The sequence below is a fragment of the Dermacentor silvarum genome, chromosome 6, assembly GCF_013339745.2.
Source record: "Dermacentor silvarum isolate Dsil-2018 chromosome 6, BIME_Dsil_1.4, whole genome shotgun sequence".
Lineage (NCBI taxonomy): Eukaryota > Metazoa > Arthropoda > Arachnida > Ixodida > Ixodidae > Dermacentor > Dermacentor silvarum.
Window position 1 is genome coordinate 168603834 of NC_051159.1, and position 12661 is coordinate 168616494.

The 12661-nt window shown below is 48.7% G+C and overlaps 1 protein-coding gene across 1 annotated transcript in view; it reads left to right on the plus strand.

Moving 5' to 3' along the window:
- The window catches only part of LOC119457031 (signal peptide peptidase-like 2B), a 34893-nt gene extending 25223 nt beyond the window's left edge, over window positions 1-9670 (plus strand). Inside the window, exons 7-12 of the mRNA XM_037718855.2 lie at window positions 887-1082; window positions 1900-1974; window positions 6455-6608; window positions 6879-6956; window positions 7044-7198; window positions 9455-9670. Of these exons, the coding sequence (XP_037574783.2) occupies window positions 887-1082; window positions 1900-1974; window positions 6455-6608; window positions 6879-6956; window positions 7044-7198; window positions 9455-9670 (874 nt within the window). The remainder of the gene's footprint in view (window positions 1-886; window positions 1083-1899; window positions 1975-6454; window positions 6609-6878; window positions 6957-7043; window positions 7199-9454) is intronic.
- Window positions 9671-12661: the final 2991 nt, after the last annotated feature.

Here is a 12661-nt window from a genome sequence, read left to right on the forward strand (position 1 = left end):
TCGCGCACTCGCTCAGTCCGCGCATTGCATTTTGAAGTGAACTGTAATGCAATTCATCGGTAGTATGTCAAAGGATGGGAACATTTGACACGATTGCTTCATATCAATTCCATAGACTAACACGGGTAGACACATAATGTGTGAAATACGTAGCGTATAATGGGTACATTTCCTGTAATGCTGTGAGCTGTGATACGAGTCGGGTAAGCTGGTATAGTTACATTGAGACAACGGAAACAGAGTGGGAGATGTGTTCTACCGTGATTTCTTATCGTTTGACCTGTGTCTCGCTGTTTTCTTCACCTAGGTGTTTTTACTGCCAGTGTGCTAGCCATGGTTATAAATGTGCAGTTCTCAACATTTAATATCGGCGCTTGTGGCTGCACAGCTTGCGATTTGTTAATAAATGCAGAAAGCCAGTGACGGTAACGCCGAAGTGCTCGTAGATGACCGGACAAGTTTTATTCTTGTAACGCATGCGCGTGCATGGTTAGTAGATATAGCGCTGCGCAAGATGTCACAAGGCGACGCTGCAGATGTGCGATTTTGCGTCGGTATAGATGTGTAGTGATGTGCAGTTATGTCTCTGTGCTTGCGTGCGTGCGTATATTGAGGGTGTCGTGTGCGCATTTACGTGCGTGCGTAGGTGTAAATTTCTAGTTCTAGTGCTGCCATGCATGCACTAGAACAGAAGAATTCTTTCCTACTATCGACTCTAAATCAACGCCCGACTTTCGCATTGAAACTGTGTAAAATATCAAAACAGCCAAATGTATACATACTAATTCTCCCTGCTTAGTTAATATTTGTGTTGAAACTCGTGTTCTTTGCGTGTGGTGACTATGCAAGTGCGACGCCTGATTTTCTGTCCATCTTCCCGTTGAAGGCTACCAAACTACGCATTCCCCTGCTTCTACGGCTCACTGGAGGTGCGCCAGGTGTTCCTGATCTTGTTTTCCATTGGCCTGGCCTTTTCGTGGGTCGTCATCCGCCACAACTCTAAATCTTGGCTGCTACAGGATTTCTTGGGCGTCGTCTTCAGCATCTACATGATCAAAACCTTGCGCCTGCCTAACCTCATGGTGATCACTCTAAAAGCTGTGCATCATACTCTAGGCATTTTTGCAGTGCGCAGGTGTCGCCTGTTTCCTTTGACAATTGCGCTCTCTCGTATTGAATGCGTTGTCACTTCTAACCTGCACTGTACTAGGTGCGAAAATAAGCGTGTTCCGTATTGGCCGAATACCGGTGAGATAGATGACGAAATCGGAAATGGGGGAGGAGGGCACGTTTTCTAGCACCGAAAGGGAAGGGGGGGGGGGGGGAATGACAGCGCCGAAACAAACGGTTAGCTTGCGCGCCCAATATCAGAGCGAACTGCTGCACATCAGTAGGTAGACACAACGTAGGCGCGAGACCACCCGGGAACTGCAAGAAACTTCGAGACTTCCTCGCAAATATTTAAGAGTGGCAATCGTGGAAAAAAAGTAAGTTGCTAATTATCGCGAAGAGCAATTGATACTAAAGGACTATCGGTTCATCGCTAAACCCTATACGACTCCATCAACTTTTTTCTCCTTCACATTGTAAAGCGCCCGAAAAAGAGACGGTCGGTCATTATAAAAAAAAAAAAAATCTTGGGATGGGATACGAGGAACAGAATGTCTTTATTTAAAAAGATATTGGGATGGGATGCCAGGAACAGATTGATAACGCAGTAGATCTTTTCCTACGGTATCTTTAGGTGTGTTGTATAGCCTGGTAATTTCGCCGTCAGTATCGACATCCTGAATGCTTGTAACCGTCTCCACGCAAAGAATTGGTAACACCTGTGATGATATAGGTATGTCTCTTTTCTAGAAAAGCACTTATTGATTCAATCCTTTTTTTTTCTTGCAGGTTATTTGCGTTCTTTTGGTCTTGCTTTTCTTTTACGATATTTTCTTCGTATTCGTCACACCATACCTGGTTCCGGTGAGTGACCTTACAGTGCCGTGAACAAAAATTAGCTCGGCTATATGCTTTCTGTATGAAAGAGTTCCTGAATTATTTGTAAAGAAGTCTTTGTACTTTTGTTCTTTGTGCCTTGCGTCATACAGAAATCAACGCCACACAACCAGACCGGCAGTTTCGCCAAGTCATCAGGTGTAAGTGGAGAAGCAAGACATGACTTACTCTCTTTTTTATATTGAAAGCATGCACTTGAAAATATTGCAGGAAATGTCGTGAAGAAGCGTTAAATGCGGTAACTTCATGGTGAATACGCAGCAAGTGCGACAAGGCACGCGCGACGGTTGGCGTTTAGCTGCCGCGTAGATATTGATACATGCATATTGCGTGTTTCTTATGGACGATGCGCGCGGGCGCCCAGACGAAGACGACGAATTGCGTTTTGCTCTCGAGCTGTCGGCTGAACTGGCCAGCGCTGCAGCTATCCTGTGTAAATATATTTTGTAAATAGTCTCCAGTACTCAATCCTTCGTTCGCGTAACATTTTGGTGGAGGTGCGGGGTAACGACCCCCGTACCTCTGCCCTTGGTGCCCTTTCCCTCTGCCCGATGGTGATTACGTCGCTACTCCTGTTCCTGATGTCCTTTTGCTGCGCGATATCACTGTGCCCCACTCCGCCGTAACCGTCGTCGATAACCGGACATGCCTTCCCGTCGTCAATTTTGGACTAACAAAGCAAGTTCTACCCCAAGGCATATCGGTTGCAACGCTGCGCGCTATAGGAGATGACCACGTCACGGCGTTTTCCGTAGACGGCTGCTCCGAGTCTTCACCATGTCCACAGGATGCTATTTGCCGTGACGAAACCTTTAGTCCCATGATTGCTGCGGACCTATTGCCTGAGCAAGCAGCAGCTCTGTGTCGCCTTTTGGTTTCGTACCAAGACATCTTCGACCTCAACAATCGACAGTTGGGCCAGACTTCAAATGTTAAGCACCACATAAATACTGGTGATGCCAGTCCTATTCATCGCCGGCCATATCGAGTTTCTCTTTCAGAGCGTAAGGTTATTCAAGATGAAGTGCACAAGATGCTTGCCAAGGGCATTGTTGAACCCTCGTCGAGCCCTTGGGCGTCGCCCGTTGTGCTTGTTAAAAAGAAAGATGGCACGTGGCGCTTCTGCGTAGATTATCGTCATCTAAACCGAATTACTAAAAAAGACGTCTATCCCTTGCATCGCATTGACGATGCCCTCGATTGTCTCCACGGTGCCAACTACTTCTCATCAATAGACCTTCGGTCTGGTTATTGGCAAATTTCTGTGGATGAGAGGGACCGAGAGAAGACCGCATTTGTCACCCCTGATGGTCTTTATCAATTCAAAGTTATGCCATTCGGTCTGTGCAACGCCCCAGCCACATTCGAGCGTATGGTGGACTCTTTGCTTCAAGGGTTCAAATGGACAACATGCCTTTGCTACCTAGACGACGTTCTCGTATTTTCTCCTACGTTTGAGACACACCTCGAGCGCTTATCAGCTGTTCTTCAAGTCTTTCGCGAGGCTGGGCTCCAACTAAATTCCTCGAAGTGTCACTTTGGTCGTCGGCAGATTACAGTGCTGGGCCACCTCGTCGACGCTTCCGGTATTCAACCAGACCCGGAGAAAATTCGTGCTGTCACGTCTTTTCCTGTACCTCAGTCTGTCAAAGACGTCCGAAGTTTTGTAGGACTCTGCTCCTACTTCCGACGGTTCATTAAAGACTTCGCAGCGATTGCCCGACCACTTACGGATCTTCTGAAGAAGGACGTGCCGTTTACCTGGGGTCCCGCTCAAACTGCCGCGTTTTCCCACCTGACCAACATTCTCACCACGCCGCCTATTCTGGCCCACTTTGACCCGTCCTGCCCTACAGAGGTCCGTACCGATGCCAGTGGTCACGGTATCGGAGCCGTCTTAGCCCAACGCCAACAGGGACGCGATCGTGTTATCGCCTACGCTAGCCGCCTCCTCACAGCAGCGGAGCGCAACTATTCGATTACAGAGCGTGAATGCCTGGCCCTCGTCTGGGCGGTTTCTAAATTCCGCCCGTACTTGTATGGCACGCATTTCTCTGTAATCACGGACCACCACGCGCTCTGCTGGCTTTCCTCACTCAAGGATCCTACCGGCCGGCTTGGTCGCTGGGCTCTGCGGCTACAAGAATTTTCCTATGCGGTAGTCTACAAGTCGGGCCGCCTACATCAAGACGCAGACTGCTTATCACGCTATCCAGTGGACGAACCACCCGCCGACCCTGACACCGCTGCCGACGCTTGCGTTTTCTCGGTTTCTCGGCTGCCACAAGTCGCCGACGAGCAACGCCGTGATGCCACCTTGCGCGCCATCATTGATCGTTTGGAATCTTCGCCTTCTGATTCGTCCCTTCATTTGTTTGTTCTCCGGGATGGTGTATTATACCGCCACAACGTCCGCCCCGACGGTCCTGCCCTACTCCTCGTCATTCCTCGGCACCTCCGGTCAGCTGTTCTCCAAGAACTTCATGACTTTCCAACGGCAGGTCACCTCGGCGTCTCCCGCACCTACGACCGGATTCGCCGACGCTTCTTTTGGCCAGGCCTCGCCCGCTCCGTACGGAAATACGTTGCGGCGTGTGATAAATGCCAGCGGCGGAAAACACCATCGACGCTCCCTGCCGGGTGCCTTCAACCGCTCGACATTCCTTTGGAGCCGTTCTTTCGCGTTGGCTTGGACTTACTTGGCCCTTTCCCTCTATCAACGTCTGGCAACAAGTGGGTTGCTGTGGCGACAGATTACGCCACGCGCTACGCCATCACCAGAGCGCTTCCAACAAGCTGTGCCACAGATGTCGCCGATTTTCTTTTACGCGACGTGATTCTGCAGCATGGAGCTCCACACCAACTGCTCACTGACCGTGGTCGCACATTCCTTTCAAAAGTCATCGCCGACATACTGCAGTCCTGCTCAACCAGGCACAAGCTGACTACGTCTTACCATCCACAGACCAATGGTCTCACGGAGCGTCTCAATCGAACCCTGACAGACATGCTTGCAAAGTATGTCTCGTCTGACCATACTGATTGGGACCTCGTCCTACCGTATGTCACATTTGCATATAACTCTTCGCGCCACGACACTGCCGGCTATTCCCCGTTCTTTCTGTTGTTTGGCCGAGAACCCACATTGCCACTGGACACATCCCTTCCAACCGCCGCAGCAGAGACCAGCGAATATGCACTTGACGCCATCACCAGGGCTGCCCAAGCTCGCGAAATTGGCCGCGCTCGCCTCCTGACCTCCCAAGCGAACCAGCGGCGTTTGTACGATCGACATCACAGAGACGTTCACTTTTCGCCTGGATCTCTGGTACTCCTGTGGTCACCGACTCGTCACGTTGGCCTGTCTGAAAAACTCCTGTCTCGGTACACAGGCCCATATCGAGTGCTGCGTGCCGTGACTCCAGTTACGTATGAAATCGCCCCAGTCAGTACCAGTGCCCCATCTGCCCCGACTTCCACTGACGTTGTGCATGTCGCACGCCTAAAACCATATTACCCTCCTGTACCCACTGACATTTAGATGCACCGGGACGGTGCTTCTGCCGCCGGGGATAATGATACATGCATATTGCGTGTTTCTTATGGACGATGCGCGCGGGCGCCCAGACGAAGAAGACGAATTGCGTTTTGCTCTCGAGCTGTCGGCTGAACTGGCCAGCGCTGCAGCTATCCTGTGTAAATATATTTTGTAAATAGTCTCCAGTACTCAATCCTTCGTTCGCGTAACAATATTATTTGTGTAGGGTAGCTGTAATGGAGGCAAGCAAATATCGGTCATATCTTCCCGCCGATATTTCTGCACAGTTGAAGCTAGTTGTCTTCAAATAGCACGAATCAGTTGCCGCTGGGTAGCTTGCACAACGTTTTCTCTAACCTTTAGATTAGCATGCTTACTGAATTTGGACTCGGTTCAGGGCATAACGGGAAGAGAGCGTCACAGTTCGGCTCTGGTTGAAGTATTCTTCGTTGTGCATACTGAATGCTGATAGCTTTGAAAACGATACATGTTGGAACTGCCCTCAAGGCAACGTTGGTATAGTGGCGACGAGTGCTGCCGATGCAGCAACAGCGTGCCACTGCAGGCCTTCAGGTGAACCATGTAGCACGTAATATGCAAATTTTACGTTTTGCAAGCTATGGCGTGAAAAATGCATGGAGTCACCACATTATTGCGGGTAGCGCAATATTGCGCTACCCGTAATATTGTAGGAACTACAATATAGTAGCGCTCCGTTACATATCGATCGTCGCCATCTCTTTCCAACATGTAGGCTAGAAAATTTCGTTTTTGAAAGAGCTTGGATTATTGCCAGATTATTACCCTGTGTGCTCCGAATAGATCCCTAAATTTGAGACTATGCGCTTTCTTGAGCGCCGCATGCAGCATCGGCAAAACAAGCGAAGTGGTCTCGTCTTGTGCTTGCAGAAAGGAGACAGCATCATGGTGGAAGTGGCTCGAGGTGGCGGCAGCGACGAGCAGATACCAATGGTTATGCGAGTGCCGCATTTGAGCAACGAGGACATCGGCGCCTGCTTCGGGGAGTACTCGGTGCTCGGATTCGGCGACATCCTTATTCCCGGTTAGATAACGCCGATTTCTTAAATTTGCTTTGATGTGCCCATGGCGGCATACGATTACGTAAAGTTATCTGATGATTGAACTGATTTCTGAAATCTGTGCTGCTCTCGCAACGGACCGATCACAGGCAGCAAGGTGCACCAGAAAGTTCAGCCGAACTTGATATATACTCGAATTTATCGAATTGCGCCGTCCGATGCGGCACCTACTCGCATAGTAGTTTTTGAATCTATTGCATTCTTCATATACTGTCCTTCCTCTGCACTGACAGGTTTTCTCGTGGCCTACGTGCACAGCTTCGACTTGATAGCGTCCCAAGGTTGCCTCTATTACGTGACCAGCGTAACCGGTGCGTGTGTATATTTGGCCCTTAACGCCTTGATGTAAGTAAAGCAAATGTACGCGTGGCACATGCCGGCAACAACCTTACACGCAGCCTACGGCGTCGGTCTCGTGGTCACTTTCATTGGCCTGTACATTATGAAGATGGCCCAGCCCGCCTTGCTGTACCTTGTTCCCGCAACGCTGATTCCTGTCATTCTCATCGCATGGTGCCGCGGGGAGCTTCGGGAGATCTGGTACGGATTCAAGGTGAGGCATTTGACGTATATATACCCTATACGCTTGCATTACAGCATGCTGTGTGAGCAATTGCTTTATCAATTATGGCCAGTCCGTACGTCCCTGTCGCGAACTATTATACGTATATGGTTGCAGGTTACATTGGTTTAAAACTATGTTAGCGGATGGCGCGAAAAATAAAGAGAACAAAGGCAAAGTGATACTAAGAGCTGACGCTGTGGCGTGAAGTGTTGTTGCGTGCGGAATGTAGTGTTCTTTTACCATGGTGTGATCTACGGGGTGTTTCATTTTAGCTGCACCAAATTTTAAAAAATTGCCTGTGGCAGATAGCACAATTATAATCGTTGATCTAAGCTACTCGATGAGGCGGCCATTACTTCCACGAGAAATCAAAACGCCTAATTGAATAATTAACATAATTACGCTAGTTAACATTTTAATCAATGATTTTACGGCACATCTTTCAATCTACGAATTATAGCCACTGAGTTCGCAAGGCGTATCCACTTGGAACGAATTCTCAGGACTGAACCAGTTTCGAGATATTAATTTTTAACGTGTCCGACGAAATGTATGCGCGTTCCAGTTAACTTTTTGAGGAAAAGCTGTTTTATGCATTGAAGCACAAAGTTAACTTGCCGCCGGGCACCCACTGGTTCCCACCGCCGCCGGGCACCCACTGGTTCAAAAGGGTACAAGCGTACCCCGGCTTGGCGTTCGGCTTCCTTCAGGGGTGATACGCTTGGGAAAGGAGCCTGCGCCCTGAATTCCCGTCGAAACCAACGTGAGCACGGAAATCACTGCTGAGTGTATATCACTGCTGCCACCATATAATTTTGGTGGCAGCAGTGATATACATCTGAACCCGTGCTCTTAACTGGTGCACTGGCGTCGTGCACTGCCGTTATGGGTAACTTTCACCTGTCATCTGGCAGTTTGGCCGCTGTCAGTCCTAGAAATTGCCGCGAAGACCTTTAGGCCTTGCGCCGAACGCCCAAGCAGTCCTTGTTGCCATAAAAAAAGCAAAAAAAAAAAACGGAGGCTTTTTTTTAGCGCACCATTTTGTTTTTGGTTTTCGTCACTTGTCCCTTCCACTCGTCAGGCCAGTTATCGTGTTCTAGAGCCAAATGTCTTGTCATCTGTCACTGTGAAAAAAAAAATAAAATGTGGGGTTTCACGTACTGAAACTGCGCATGTTGGTCCTGAGGGATGCCGTAATAAAGGGCTCCGGATTACTAAGGCGAAAGCCTTATATGTCTCATTAGTCAGTCGACCTTGAGCGAAAACGCGTCGCCGACATGAAAGGTACAAAAAGGCTGCGAACCCTTGACTTTTGGTGGGAGTCGAACGTACCCACGATCCTTGGTGTGAATTAAGGCTACGAACCCTCGACCTTTGGTGGGAGTCGAACCCATCACCTTTGGTGGTAATTGAAGCGAAGTTCATTCAGGCACAGTTAATTAAAATAGAGCGAAGGCACTCGAACCCACGACCTTTGGTGTTAATTGAGGCGCAGTTAATTAAGATAGAGTTAATTAGGACACTGGAACACGTACCACCTCGGGTGGGAGTCGAATCCTCGACTTTTGGAATTAAGAGGGATGACTAAGCGAAGTACGCTAAGCGAATTAAGGGGATGACTGAACGAAGTAGTTGGGAATTAAGGGGGGGGGGGGGGGGATGTGCGTCATGTGTCTGTCTTTAATGCATTGGCACATGGGCTTTCGCCTTCAAGTCGTCTTAGAGATAACATAAGAGACCCTGCGATTTTTTTTTTTTTTTTTTTTTTTTTTTTTTTTTTGCTTCCTGGTGTTTGCGTATAGCACCCAAAGCACGATACCCGACGAGCGTTTTTGCTTCCCGGGAGTAGAGTACACTCTACAGGGAGTCCCCATCGAAATGCTTTGCCGCTGCCGGGCGTAGAACGCGCAACCTCGAGCTCAGCAGCGCGACGCCATATAATCCACTGTGCCAACCGCGGCTTCCCACCCAAAGCACGATACCCGACGAGCGTTTTTGCTTCCCGGGAGTAGAGTACACTCTACAGGGAGTCCCCATCGAAATGCGGTTGCCGCTGCCGGGCGTAGAACGCGCAACCTCGAGCTCAGCAGCGCGACGCCATATATCCACTGTGCCACCGCGGCTTCCCGCCAACTGTGACTGAAAATATGTGGGACTCCGATGCTCTAGCGTCTGGGGTCAGCCAGCCACCATAATAGCCTAAGCCTGGTTTAATGTCGCATCCGAGGCCTTGTTTCTGCGCAGCCCGAGACGCCGTTCCCCTCCGAGGAGGAATCGGAGCCCCCCGCAGACTCGTCCAAGAGGACACGCTCCAAGGACGACGAGGCGCAGCGTGGCCCGCCGCGTCCCCCGGGACCTGCCACCGTACCGCCGCTGCGGCCCGCCCTGTTCCCCGTGCACCGCTTCCCGCAGCCCGTGCCAGCACCGCCGCTGTTTCACGTGCCTCCGGGATACTTCTGAACAATATAGGCTCACTAACCGGTCTGACCTTGACGTATACCGGCACGTGCTTGCGCATGTGCGTATTTGAGCATTGATATTGTCACTAATTAAGCAGCCATTTCTAGACGGCGTCACGTACTAAGGTGCTTTCAAGAACGTCGGTCTACGAAGCACAGCCATACGCGTCTTTCTTTTGCTAATCTCATGGCACAGCACGGTTTTTCATCGGGTATAAATTAAATAAAGAAAGCCGACAAACGCGATTAGCACGAAGCAGTGTGTAGACACACGCCGTAATGCCAACGCCCAAACGTGTATGCCAGCCGGGCTCCTCTCTTGCAATTCGATGAAGAAGATGATTTAATGTCATCCCCTTTGAAACGGGGCGGTGACAAATAGTTACCTAGCCTACTTGATTTAATACATTTCATTAATCTCATTAATCCCACCGCACACGCTACGGCATCCAGTGGCGCCACCGTAAAGTCCGCGCGTGTCGCGGCTTCGAGTCTGCCGAGCATCGAAGAAATTTAAAGGATATTTTTTTTGTCATTGTCGACCGGCAAATACCCCGTGGCACATAAGTATACCTATCCAAGTTGGTATCAAAGAGATTCATTGAAGAGAAGCGCAGACCGAGTGGCATATACCCAGTGATCCAAGTTGACCCGGCGGTTAGCTTTGAACCCTGTTCACTCAGCAAAGCAGCCCCGATTACACCTGTGACCGAGATTGGTGGGAAAACGGTTTGAGACAGGCCCCGGAAAGTACGTGAAGCACCCTAGGAATGCTAACCGCATTAAAAAATGAAATTGAAGCTAATAAAGTATGCTAGCGTTTTTTTTATTGCGTTAGTTTGGCCTTAGGGCATCAAAAGGAAGCGTTACACAAAAATTCGAAGCTCTGTCCCCTTGTGTATCCCCACAATAAACAGGTTTAATATTTATCAATACACACAGCAGTACAATGTGCAGGACATCGATTTTTACACGGTTTGGCATGTCTTCGCTGACAGTAGACTACAACTTCTGTCATTGTAGCCCATCTGTGCTGCTGGCTAGCCGCATACCGTTTCTACAGAGCAGGTGAGTGGTTTACGTTCACAACAAATGCATTTACAACAAATGCAACAAACTTACAGTACATAATTAGGTCTCGACACTTTTGTGTATTCGGGTCGCTAGTCCTATAGTTCAGGTTCAGGTGGCATACTGTCGTATTTTGTATGTTCTAAGCAGTTACGTTTATTTGTAAGGTTCTGAAAACTGCATGACAGTATAAATATTAGAGGTTAAGCGAGGTTAATTATTGCCAAAGGAACTTGCGATGAGAAACTGTGTTAACATGAAATATCGCAAGTTTGTTCGAAGCCGAAAGGGCGAAGTATAAGCAAATGCTTGTAATACCCTGCATATTGAACGAACCGCCGAACTGGCGGCGCGCATACGAAGTAGCGCCAGATTTGTTTGGTATACTTAGCAAAAAAGAAACACCACAGGACGTATTAGGTGAACATCTAAGGCAAAAACATTGTAATCTCAAGCAGAACCCTCATCGCAACGCAACATTCTACAAACATTCGACATTGAGTTACACTTTGCTATACGTGCTCTGTGCGAATCATGGGTGTACGTCAGCCGAATTCATGAGAAAAAAGAGGAGCAATCAGGCTGTCGGCGCTTTATGCACTGTACAGAGAATATATGTCAACAAAGCTGAACGAAAAGTAGCAACCTGAAGGGGCTCACTTTTCTACGTATATCAGAAATAAATAAATAATCGTTCAAAACCTCTCAAGTACTTAGTGTATCTTCCGGTTACTGTATGACAGCGTCCTTTAGCCTGGACCGCAGATATACCAACTAGACAATTTGTACGTACAGAGCCATCCGCATCATATTAAAGCAGTTATCATTATCAAGCCTTATCATGGATAACGAAACCTTACAAGGGTTGCTATTTGCAGAGCATAGGAGTAGACACGACACCTTATGGAAACCACTGTGTTGCGTGGTTATTTTACATACGCATTTATTCTTCCTGTATTCGTCGTCATTTTTCATAATTCTCTTTAGGCAGTCACTTCGGTGAGGGGGCCCATCATAACAGCGCAGTTGCTGAAGTGAGGGGAGCCCTTTATGTTCCATCGCATGTTATGTGCACATTGTTTTGCTAGTTGGTACATGTGTCCAAGCGGAAAAACGTATGTACAAATGTATTTGCTGCTTTCGTTCCTAACCTAACCTAACCTAATCATAACATAACTTAAGCTACCTAGAACAGTAAAAATCAAGAAAAAATGACATCATCTCACCCTACGGGCAACCATGGTAAGATGCGAAAGCATCGCGGGGGGTGCGCATCGAGTTTCCGTTTCGTTTCACTTGGCAACACAACCCAATGAAAGTTAGAGTGAGAGAATGTATTGAGAAGAGAGGAGACGTTTGTACGGGGTTATTTCGTTTGATGTGTACGTCGATCGCCGCGTCGTTGGGAACGTTCCTGGGTAGGCATTGCATGAGTTCCTGCACTTCGATCGGAATGTTCACGACTTGCCCCGACGCTGACGTTCGTTCTGGACGCTCAGGACCTTGCTCAGGTTGTTGTCGAACCAAAAACGGTCACACACGTTGCAGCTGTGCCCGAAGTTCCGAACGCATCAACCCCGGCTTCCCGAGCCTTCCCGAGTGTAGCACATCGTGCTACACTCGGCCGGATGACAATTCTTTTCTGTCATGAATCTTCCTTCCATTGGTTGGTTTCTGCAGAACGAATTTGCCACGCCACGCTGACGATTGCAGTAGAGGTTCAAGTAGCGCTCGCTTGTGCGGGTACAAAAGCGGGAGTCATATTATGCGATAGCAAATTAGCTATCCGAAATTTTAGCAAAGGGCGAATCTCGGAAGAGGCCCTCAAAATTCTACTCGAAAAACCCTCCTAGTAGGGACATAACTTTTGTTTGGGTTCCGGCCCATGAAGAAGTCGCAGGTAACGAAGCCGCTCACGAGC